Source organism: Tupaia chinensis, unplaced genomic scaffold (genome assembly GCF_000334495.1).
Source record: "Tupaia chinensis unplaced genomic scaffold, TupChi_1.0 Scaffold000226_1, whole genome shotgun sequence".
NCBI lineage: Eukaryota > Metazoa > Chordata > Mammalia > Scandentia > Tupaiidae > Tupaia > Tupaia belangeri.
The window spans coordinates 7,903,739-7,915,803 of record NW_006159701.1 but is presented as its reverse complement, the minus strand read 5'-3'; the positions used below and the strand labels follow the sequence as shown (position 1 = coordinate 7,915,803).

General features: G+C 44.4%; 1 protein-coding gene across 1 annotated transcript in view; it reads left to right on the top strand.

The window, feature by feature from the left end:
• ALDH2 (aldehyde dehydrogenase 2 family member) overlaps window positions 1-9,147 on the top strand; it is a 22,734-nt gene extending 13,587 nt beyond the window's left edge. Inside the window, exons 9-12 of the mRNA XM_027771642.1 lie at window positions 492-656; window positions 2,614-2,771; window positions 3,509-3,623; window positions 8,789-9,147. Coding sequence (XP_027627443.1) covers window positions 492-656; window positions 2,614-2,771; window positions 3,509-3,623; window positions 8,789-8,821 — 471 coding nt within the window. The 3' untranslated portion in view covers window positions 8,822-9,147. The remainder of the gene's footprint in view (window positions 1-491; window positions 657-2,613; window positions 2,772-3,508; window positions 3,624-8,788) is intronic.
• The last annotated feature ends 2,918 nt before the right edge of the window (window positions 9,148-12,065 follow it).

The following is a 12,065-nucleotide window of genomic DNA, read 5'->3' as shown; positions in this document are numbered from 1 at the left end:
TGGAGAGTTTTTTGCTATAGGGCGCGTGCGCTTGCCAGACAGACAGAGACAGAGAGACAGAAAGCAGGAAATCACCCCCCCAAGGGGGATGGCCACACCGCACTCCCTTCTCCTCCATTCTCCTCGTGGGATCTTGGGCATGCACACACACGCGCCCGGCATGAATTTAAGCCACCAGGTCCAGGACACGAACCGCAGTCAACTACATGGGAGCCCAGTGACATAGCCATTATACTAACTGCTGGTCCCCCGCTGTCTGGTATGTTTTTTAAGCCACCAGGGATGGGATATGAACCACAGTCAGCCATGTGGGATCTGGCTCTCTTAACCACTAGGCTACAGGGTCATCCCTGTATTTTATTGGTTCTGTGTGTTTCCCTTTCTGACCTTGCCTGTTTCCCAGTTGTCTCATTGTCTCCATGGTTCTAACCTAAAGTCTAAGAGGGGTCTCAATTTAGCATCTTTGTAACTCTGGGCACCTTCTCTTACAGGTAGATGAAACTCAGTTTAAGAAGATCCTTGGCTACATCCAATCTGGGAAGCAAGAGGGGGCGAAGCTGCTGTGTGGTGGGGGGCCTGCTGCCGACCGTGGTTACTTCATCCAGCCTACTGTGTTTGGAGATGTGCAAGATGGCATGACCATCGCCAAGGAGGAGGTTAGCACCTGGATGCTCTAGGAATTGTTCCTAGAGGAGAAGAGCAGTGGACAGTTCAGTCTAGCATCTGGACACTATGATCCATCCATTGGCTCTGTGACTAGAACAAGTTATTTACAGCTTACTCCTCCCCCTGCCACTCTCTTCCTCATCCTGTGATAGCTACCCAGGGTCCAGGAGAATGTTGCAGTTCTGCAGCAGAGGGAGCAGGCCTTTGTGTTCTGGCCCCGCAAGCCATGATTCTCTTCCTGTTGTCTTGGTATGAGCGGATATTGTATTAGATAAACGGGCTGACTCCCTCCATGACAAGATTGCTTTGATAATTCTCCCAACAGCTCCACATAATTCATTTGTGCCAGGCTGTCCGCAGACCCTGGATATATAGGGATGTCTAAGACATGTCTTTTGCCCCTCCTTGACATCCTGAGACCAGATCTGCTTCACCCCCAACCCTGCCAGATAAGTCCTTTAGTGGCCATGCAGGGAAAGCATTATGGTGCCACCTTTTTCCCGTATGAGTCAAAATAAAATAGTGTTGGATTTGGAAATCCAGGAGTAAGAAGGTCCAACAGAGTTCTACCTTTTTCCCCATTGTGACTACTTTGATTCTTTTCTTACAAATCTCAAATACTAGGGCTGGCAGGGACACTGGACTCCCACATGGCCCACCACGGTTCAAGTCCTGGACCTGGCGTCTTGCTTTCTCACTTTCTCTATCTCTCTGTTTCTCTCTCCCTCCAGTCAAATTAAAAAATAAGTAGATAAATAAAGTTAAATAATTATTATTTTTTTAAAATCTCAAATACTAATTTTCTGGAAGGGCAGGGGCTTTCCTCTGCTTTGCTGGCACCTGAAACAGGCAATGCCCTGTCTCACAGTCCTAACTTCAGCCAGGATGAGCCCTGGCCATACTCTCCCACCACCATTTTTACATTCTCCAGTCCTGGAATCAGCCATTCCTTCAAGTTCCTTTTAGTGGAGAATGGGATCAAGTGAGAATATGTATGAAGGGTGAGCTTGTGCCTGTGGCTCTGTTTCTCTCCTCTGCACTCCACTCTGGTTTGGCTAATTTCTGTTCTTGTTGCATCACAGCTTGAGTGTCATGCCTGCAAAACCTTCCCTGACACCATCATCCCTAGTACCCACTTAGACTGCTCTGGGTTCCCACCACTCATCATTCCGCTTATGTACAATCACTCAGTAACACTGCAGCTTTGACTGCTTTATAGTCATTTAGAATTGTTTCCTGCAGTGGTTTCCCTTGAGAGAGTCTGAGAACAGTGACAACCCCAACAACAACAAGCACACCTGCCACCCATGTTTTGGTTTCTATATACCACTCTACTGAAAGAAACCAGAGTTCCTTGAGGAAATGGCTCACTCCAAGAATAGTGCACGGAAAGTGCAAGATGACCTTCAATGTCTTGGGAACAGAGACCATATTGTATTTAGTACCTATGCTGACTTACCTGTAGATTGTATTTATACTGCTAGGCAACTGACTCGAATTCTTTGATGCTAAGTCTACGTATCACATGCAAATAACACATACCTTGCAGTATGGGGCCAGCAAGTGGCATGGTGCTTAAGGTGCTGGACTCCCACATGGCCAACCATGGTTTGAGTTCTGGACCTGGTGCGTTTCTTTCTCTCTCTGTCTCTCTGGTGACTGCATGTTCCCTATAGCAAAAACCTTTTAAATAATAAAATAAATAAAATGTTTTTAAAAAGAAGTAAATACTATATGTAAAGTGTGGGACACACAGAAGGTCATCAATCTTTGTTAGCTCCCTCCCCTTAGAATTTCACTGAGTGTGGTGGCTGTCTCTCTCTGGAACCCTAAGGATATGCCTGGGGGCTCATCCCCACTTCTGCAATTATCTGCTAAACTCTATGGAAGCTGAACAGCTGGTGCTTCCACACTGTCACACCCTCCTACCCTACTCTCTCACCCCAGATCTTTGGGCCAGTGATGCAGATCCTGAAGTTCAAGACCATAGAGGAGGTTGTCGGGAGAGCCAACAATTCCAAATATGGGCTGGCTGCAGCTGTCTTCACCAAGGACTTGGACAAGGCCAATTATCTGTCCCAAGCCCTGCAGGCTGGCACTGTGTGGTAAGTTTCTGAGTTGCCTTTCACATTCCAGAAAAGATTCACCCAAACCAGGGTCTTCTAGAACCCAGGGCTCATCATCCCAGAATTTGGTGACCCAGAAGTTCTGTGCTTAGGTATCTATCCACAAGAAATAAAAACATGTCCACACAAAATGTATACACAAATGTGCATAGTGACTTTGTTCATAATAACCAATAAGTGGAAACAACCCCCATTCCATCAATGGACGAATGGCTAAATCTACTGTGGTCTACCTGTACAATGGAATAAGGAGTCAGCCACAAAAAGGAATGATACATGATAGAGGCTCTATCAGATGAACCTTGACAACATGGTACTAAGTGAAAGAAGCCAGACACAACACAACATTGTGACTATGCTAAAACCCACAAATTATACACCTTAAAATGGTGAATTTTAAATTCAATTGAATTTCATGGTTTTTTTATTATTATTATTATTATTTGTGAAAAATACCTTAGCTAAACTGAATAGTTCACATGGGCAGTTGTCACCTGGTGCACTGTTATTGACAGCTGTCTGTGACCCCATCTTGGAGGATGGAGATGACTTAGGCGGTTGCTAATGTGGCTTGCTCTGGTCTCCTCCATGGCTGGTCACTATCATGGATCTATCCGTCTAGATTCCCTCAGTAAAACTGTAGACAATATGGAGATCCTGGAGGTGGAACACATACCCCTCAAGAGTGATTTCTTCCATCTCATTTCAAATGACAGGGTCAACTGCTATGATGTGTTTGGCGCCCAGTCACCATTTGGCGGCTATAAGATGTCGGGCAGTGGCCGGGAGCTGGGGGAGTACGGGCTGCAGGCATACACTGAAGTGAAGACCGTGAGTATGGCCTCTCTCAGCCCATCAGAACTGATGACTAATTTCCTATTTTAAGCGAGTCTCTACTGTGTCCTGGTGAGAACTAGGGACTTTGAGCCCACAGGCTGACAGTCCTTTGCTAAAGCCTGAAAGAAAGGAAGGATTCCAGCACGGGGCAGCAGTGAGAAACAGCTTCAAGTCAGAATGTGACTGTTTGGCATTGGGCATCACAGTCCACAACCATACCCCTAACCTTTGGTTTTGCAATTTCAGTGACAGGAATATAGGCTGAAGAATGATTCGGAAGTACAAAAGAGTGCTAATTCTATAAATGTTCATCAAAGCATCATCGCTCTCTCTTTTTTAAAGAATTATTTTATTTAACTTAATTTATTCATGATTCATTTATTTATTTACTTATTTATCTATCTTAATTTGACCAAAGGGGAACAGAGAGAGGGAAAGTATGAAAGCAAGCTGCCAGGTCTGGGACTCAAACCACAGTTAATCATGTGGGAGTCCAGCGCCCTTAACCACCATGCCACCTGCCAGCCCCCATCATAGCATTATCTCTGACAGGGAGAAGTCAGATATAATGTAAATGCCCCAAAAGTTATGGAACACCCTGATCATGGAGTATTAGGGAGCAACTGAACATGTATTTGTAGAGGACCAGCCTGTTGCATGGTGGTTAAGGCAGCTAGATCCCACATGGCTGGCCACGTGGTTCAAGCCCTAGGCCCGTGGCTTGAAAGACATGCCAGGTGCATGTGCGAGCATACCCAAAACCCGAAAGGAGAAATGGATGAGAAAAGATTGCAGTGTAGTCATCCCCGATGAGAGGTGCTCTCTTACTTTTTCTCTCTTTCTGTAGCTTACTGATGAGTGCACATGCCTTATGGTAAAATAAAAAAAGACATTTATTTTAAAAATCATTTTAAGAATGTTTTTGTTTTAGACAGGGCTGCTGTCATGATATACCTGGCCTTTAGGTTGGACTGGGAATTGAACCTGGTCCTCCCATGAGGTCTCAACCTGCAGAACAAAGCATCTTAGCAGTGGGTGCCACCATGCCTGGGCCAAGAACACATTTTTATAGAATGCAAAGGGTCTTGAAAAAGTTCATGGTTGGGGCTGGCAGGTGGCATGGTGATTAAGGGTGCTAGACTCCCACATGGGCAACCATGGTTCAAGTCCCTGACCTGGTGGCTTGCTTTCTCACTTTCTCTTGAGCACTCTCTCTCTCTTTCTCACTCTATCCCTCTCTGGTCAAATTAATAAATAAATAAAGTTTAAAAAAAAAAAAGGGAAAAGTTCATGGAAGGCATGTATTATGAAAAAACTAAACATGGATTTCAACATTCTTGCACCAAAATAAATTCATATTTTAATTTTACTGTGAACCTTTTTAAAAATAATTATTTCTTATTTTATTTATTCATTCATTTATTTTTTTAATTTGACCAGAGAGAGACAGAGGGTGAGAGTGAGAGAGAGAGGAAGTGAGAAAGCAAGCCACCAGATTCAGGACTTGAACCCTGGTCAGCCATGTGGGAGTATCCAGTGCCTTAACCACCGTGCCAACTGCTGGTCCCCTTACTGTGAACTTTTTGAAGCACCCTTGTATTTGATATAAAAATACTCATCCTTAGGACCAGCAGTTGGCGTAATGGCTACGTCACTGGACTCCCATGTAGTCGACTGTGGTCTGAGTCCCAGACCCGGTAGCTTAAACTCATGCCCGATGCTTGTGTGTGCATGCCCAAGATCCTGAGAAGAGAATGGAGGCGAAGGGGTTGTGGTGTGGCCATCCCCCCTGGGGGGTGATTTCTCACTTTCTGAGAGACCAAGATCAGCTCATAGCCAGCCTTGTTTCCTACACACACCCCCACCTAGTTCCCCGTATACACACTTCATATGATGCGCAAGAGCCCGCTGCAGTTGCTAGATGGCCCATTAGGGCAGGAAGCTTGTGCTGGATTTTTGGGGTGATGTTGGATGGAAAGATTCAACTTCAGTAGATTCAGAGATCTGAGATCTTGGAACTTAATTAGAATAGATGTACAGGATGCCAACGTGACAGGGTAATGTTTAAGATGATAACTGAAGGATGAGGATTTGTGATGGTAAAAAGAGGAAAGGAATTGCAGGAATTTAAGGAAGTTGCTGGTGGTGGAAGATAGATTGCTTAGGGCCGGCAGGTGACATGGTGGTTAAGGGCTCTGGACTCTCACAATCCTGACTGCGGTTCGAATCCTGGACCTGGTGGCTTGCTTTCTCAGTTTCTCTCTCCCCCTCCCTCCCTTTCTAGTCAAGTTAAAATAAATAAATAAATGGATAAAGTTAAAAAAATTTTTTTTAAACTTTATACAACATTAAAGAATAAGACAGACTTCTTAAAGAGGAGTGAGTGGGGCCAGAGCCCAGCAACCCTGGTTGGTCATGATACTAGAATTTGGTCCCTTTCTTAAGAACCCTAAAATGCTATGGAAGCCTTTTCAGCAGAAAAGTGAAGTGATTCAATTTGCATTTTCAGATTGTTCTTAATCTATAGACAGAAAGCTGTTTAGAGGTTGCCTAAGGTACAGAAGGAGCTGTCAGGAGACTGCCATGGTGAGGGATCAAAGTGGTTGGAGCAGGGTGGTATGAAGGAGGTAGAGAGAAGTGAATATATTTGACAGAAATCTAGAAGTAGGTTCAGTAGGACTTATGACTGGATATACAGAGAGAAAGTTAACATAGTAGTCAAAAGCTGACTCCCAGTTTCTAGCCAGACAAGAGTGATGGATGGTAATGCCACTTGACCTAGGCAACACTGAAGTACATCAACTCCTTTTAGAGTTGAGTTTGAGGCACCTGCAGGAATCCAAGAGGAAAACTTAGAAAATACAGCAGGAAAGGTAGATTTGGAGATCAAAGGGTGAGACTCAGATTTGAAATGGAAATTCGCATGTCATTGGCCTGTAGCTTTTCATCCAAATGATAGTTATGGACAAGAGTATTCAGGAACGGAGTGAGAGAGGTGAGGAGGGCTAGAACTGTGCTTCAAGGAACTGCAGTAGCTAATGATTGATGGTGAGCAACAGGAGGATCTAAGAAGAGGAAACTAAAGTCCAGGTGGTTCGTGTAGGAACCCAAGTGTCAGCTGATGAAGCTGAGATGGTAGGAGAACAGAAGAAAGCTTTTTTTTTTTTTTGAGAGAGATTTTTGCTATAGGGCATGTGTGCTCGACAAAGAGACAGAGACAGAAAGTGAGAAATCAACCCTCCTCCCCCCAGGGGCAATGGCCACACCGCAATCCTTTCTCTCCATTCTCCTCTCGGGATTTGGGGCACACGCACACACATACACCCGGTGTGAGTTTTAAGCTGCCAGGTCCAGGACTTGAACCTTAGTCAACTATGTGGAAGTCCAGCAATGTAACTATTATACCATCTTCTGGTTCCAACAGGATAAAGCTTTTTTTTTTTTTTTTAAGGGTTTTTGTTTTTTTTTTTTTTTCAAATTTCACCAGAGAGAGAAAAAGGGAAAGTGAGAAAGTAAGCCACAGGTCTGAGAGCAGAACCACGGTAAGCCATGTGGGAATCCAGCATCTTAACCACCACACCACCTGCTGGCCCCAGGGAGAAAGCTTTTAAAGAAAGAACTGGCAGGACTTGATGGCTGGGAGTATTTCTAGGATGCAGGTTGAAGGAGGCAAAGTTACCTCCACCCTCCATCCAGCTAGTTTACCTGAATGCCCACACTGCTAGACACTATGCTTAGTGGTCATGATAAAGATTCTTGTATTCTGAGCTCAAGAATAATACTAACAAAAACAGCAATTTTTCAGAAGACAAGTCAAACTTGCAAGCAGGGGCTGATGAAAATTTTAATTTGGCAGAGGCACATGTACTCATGGTGTGGGGATAAGGTGGAGTGAGAAAGCATCCCCCATGGTGGATGCTTACACCACAATCCCTTCTTTTTCACTTCTCCCTCATTTAGGGATTTGGGGCATGCATGTATATGTGCCTAGTTTATTTCTTAAGCTGCCTGGTTTGGGACTCAAACCATGTAGTCAGTCATGTAGTAGATCTAGCTGCCTTAATGACCACACTGCAAGCTTAGATTCCTTCTTTTTAATTCTTTTTTAAAAATAGGATTATTTAATTTTATTTATTATTATCATTACTTTTAAATTTTCTATAGGGCATATACGTACACCAGAGAAAGAAAGAGAGAAAGCAAGCTACTGGGTGCAGGACTTGAACTGCAGTTGGTCATGTAGGAGTCCAGAGCCTCAACCACCACACCACCTGCTTGCCCCTTTAATTCATTTTTATTGAGTGCTTCCTTTGTGTCAGAATATATGCTAGATTTGCTCATTCAGTCTTCGCAACAACCCCTTGAAGGAGATACTGTTCTTATCCGCAGTGTACAGATGAGAAAGTGAGGTACATAGAGGTGAAATACCTACCCAGTTAGTGGGCAGAGCAAGAAATCAACCCAGTGCCATCTGAAACTGGAATCTTCCCACTTAATACACTGAGATAACCTGTGAGCTTATGCACATTATTATTATTTTTAAATTTGCCAGACACACGTGCACTTGCTGGACAGAAAGAAGAAAGCACACCCTCATGTGACATAGTCACGCCACAATCCCTTCTCCTTTATTTCTCCATCCTGTCAAGGTTTTGGGCATGCACACACATGTGCTCAGTGTGTTTTTCATACTCCAGAACCAGGATTCAAACCATGGTCAGCCAAGTGGAATCTGGCTCCTGATGCCCAGCACCTACCACTAAGCTGCACAGCTGGCCCTCCTGCTTTCATTCTTGTGGAAGAAAACAATGGGTCTCAGTCAGGCTTTCTCAACCTTGGCACATTTGTCTGGGCCTACGTTCCCGGTCGTGGGCCTTCACCATGCACTGTGGGATGTCCAGCAGCATTCTGGACATTGACCCATGACATACCAGTGGTGCCATCTCCCTGTGACACGGAAAAATGGCTGCAGATATTGCTGAATAACCCTAGGTGGTGGGAATGCCTCTGGCTAACAGCCACTGGGTTACACAGAGGCAGGTGGACACACCCTGGTGGTTCCTGGGATCGACCAGCTGGCCAATGAGATGTTAGAAGTGAGAAATACACCCCGCTGAGAGTGGACCTGGAATTTAACAGCATCTCTGTTCCCCTCACAGGTCACAGTCAAAGTTCCTCAGAAGAACTCGTAGAGGACCTGGAGGCTTCCTTCATCCAGTGACCAAAAGTTCAACAGGATCAACAAGAAAACCAAGGAGAATGACCCTTGCATGCTGACAAGTGGGGAATTCTCCCCCTAAGATCTCTTGAGTTAAGAAAGCTCCAGAATTTGCATTGATAAACAGGGTGGGGTGGTGGGGCACAGTGTATGGGCAATGGCTTGGAAATGGCAACAGTGCTACTAGTTTTCAGGGTAGTTTTTGAAAAATAGATGCAAATGTCTTCGCCTATCTCTGTGACACACTTCTGTAGCTTGTTTTTATGGGAGAAAAATAAACCGCTGTTTACTATATCAGTACCAAGGTATCCATAAGCACCTTGCTTTGTATTCTGGGTTAAAACTCATTAAAAACAGTGCTGGTCTGAACTCCTTAGGTAACTTTTCCATCTCAGTAACCCAGGGAGATGCTGCCAGGCAGGAATGAGGTCTGCACTATGGATATGTCACAGTGTGTGTGACTACTGCCCCTCCACTGCTGTGCGTTTAGTTCAAAGATCTCTCTTGTCTACCTGTGCCTGGCCCTGAGCTGGTGGGTAGGGACAGAACTTAAGCAGGACTCATAGCCCTGCCCTCAGAGAGCAGAGAGGTAAACCACTGGACAGCCAATCAAAAACTTGGTCCGATCGAATGAGACAGAGTCGTGCTGGAGCAATTTCCTAAGAGACTGATTTGAAACTCATGTCAGTTTATCTAGTTTAAGTGAAATCTGTGTTTTCATTAACCAGACCTCTCCCAACTACAACGCTGCCATTCCTTAGTCCACAACACCTGGCGAGTTAGGCCCAGCAGAGTGATACACGCAGAGTGCCACAGCTTGGGAGATAAGAGGCCTGGGTTTAGTGTCTGGGCCAACTTAAACATGTGGGGTGTGGTTGTGTGTGCCTGTGATCCTAGCTAATTGTGAGGCTGGGGCAAAAAGATGGCCACACAGTGAAACCCAGTTAAAAATATCTCTCTGCCTCACCACCCACATAAAAGGAAAAAAGTGCACAGACATTACTCCTTACCCACCGGGGATCCATTCTAACATCCCCAGTGGATGCCTAAGCCGCAGGTAATCGTAAACCATAGTATATTATGGTTTTTAAAACCTGATAACTGAGGGACCTGCGGATAGCGTAATGGTTATGTCACTGGACCCAACATAGTAGACCATGATTCAAATCCTGGAATTTTCCAATTAATATAGCAGCTGACTACAGTAACTGATTTTCAAGCCTCCGGGTCTGGGACTCAAACTGCAGTTGGCCATGTGAGATCTGTGTTTTCATTAACCAGACCTCTCCCAACTACAACGCTGCCATTCCTTAGTCCACAACACCTGGCGAGTTAGGCCCAGCAGAGTGATACACGCAGAGTGCCACAGCTTGGGAGATAAGAGGCCTGGGTTTAGTGTCTGGGCCAACTTAAACATGTGGGGTGTGGTTGTGTGTGCCTGTGATCCTAGCTAATTGTGAGGCTGGGGCAAAAAGATGGCCACACAGTGAAACCCAGTTAAAAATATCTCTCTGCCTCACCACCCACATAAAAGGAAAAAAGTGCACAGACATTACTCCTTACCCACCGGGGATCCATTCTAACATCCCCAGTGGATGCCTAAGCCGCAGGTAATCGTAAACCATAGTATATTATGGTTTTTAAAACCTGATAACTGAGGGACCTGCGGATAGCGTAATGGTTATGTCACTGGACCCAACATAGTAGACCATGATTCAAATCCTGGAATTTTCCAATTAATATAGCAGCTGACTACAGTAACTGATTTTCAAGCCTCCGGGTCTGGGACTCAAACTGCAGTTGGCCATGTGAGAGTCCAGTGACATAACCATCCCACCATCTGCTAGTCCCAGCTATAGTAACTGAAACCTTGGAAAAGAAACTGGGGATGGTGGGGGATACTACTGTAGTTAGTATTCACAGTAATTGGTAATCAGAAGATTTCCTTGGTGAGGGAAAAAACTGGAGCAGAAATAAGCAAATTGTAGTAATAGTTTGTGAAGTTTGTGGTCATTTTTGGGTCACAGATTCTTTTGAGAATTTAAGAAAAAGTTTAGCCCTCCAGTGAGAAACATACACCTTTTATGCTTTCTGTTTAAATTTTTGCACAAACTTTTGGGGGGTGGTGAAGCTCATTAATTGACCCCCGGCCTTATTTCTCCTAGGCTAAGCTATGTCTTGATAAATAATCCCTATTCTACTAAAGACTAATTTTAGTTATTTGAATAGCACTTCACAACTTTGTCATCTGTGCATATACTTGTATAGTTATTTACTTTTTTTTTTTTAATTGCCAAAGGATACACATGCACCAGAGCAAGAGAGCAAGAGAGAAGGAGAGGAAGAAAGTATTCCCAGTGAGGTGTAGACACATCCCTTCTACATTTCTCCATCCTATTGGGATTTGGGGCATGCACACACACTCACCTGGTGCTTTTCTCAAGCTGCCTGGACCAGGATTTAAACCATGATTGGCCATGTGGATCTGTCTCCCTCAACCCCTAGTGGATGCCTGCACAGCAGGTGGCAATAAACCCTTGTATACCATGGGTTTTTTAAATCTGATAACCAAGATGCCTGTTAAATGACAAACAGGTGGGTGGAGTATACATGGATGATTCATATCCCAGGAAGGAATAAGACAGACAGTGTGAGATTTCATCATGTACTCAGAACAGCTCTCAATTTAAAACTTGCAAATTGTTCATTTCTGGAATTTTCCAATTAGTATTTTCAGACAGTGGCTGACTAGCCGTCTGCAGGGCTAGCCCTACTTTTAGATACCTCATTGCCATATATTGGGTCCTCAGAAAAGTCATGACATATTTTTCTCTGTCTTTCTATGCAAAAATGAGTCATAACTTTTCTGAGGACCCAAGATAAAAAAATAAATTTAAAAATAGCATTTTACTACCATAGACAGGTGAATGATAAAAACAAAACACCGTTATTAATTTTAGACTCATAAAATATAAATAATAAATTAATTCTTCTGCAACTGTACCTGGAAATAAGTACGTCAACGAGGAGACCAAGACTTCTGCAGTCAGAAATCATGGTGCCTTCAGCTGATGTTGCTTTGGGATGCAGTGGGTGCGCTGCCCATGAAACGACTGCATCTTCATTCTACTGATGAACAACAGCAATGCCAACTGATGCATGGACCTAGGGACAAAGGGAAAAGCTGCGGACCTGCCCCCAGAGCCAACCCTTGCTCC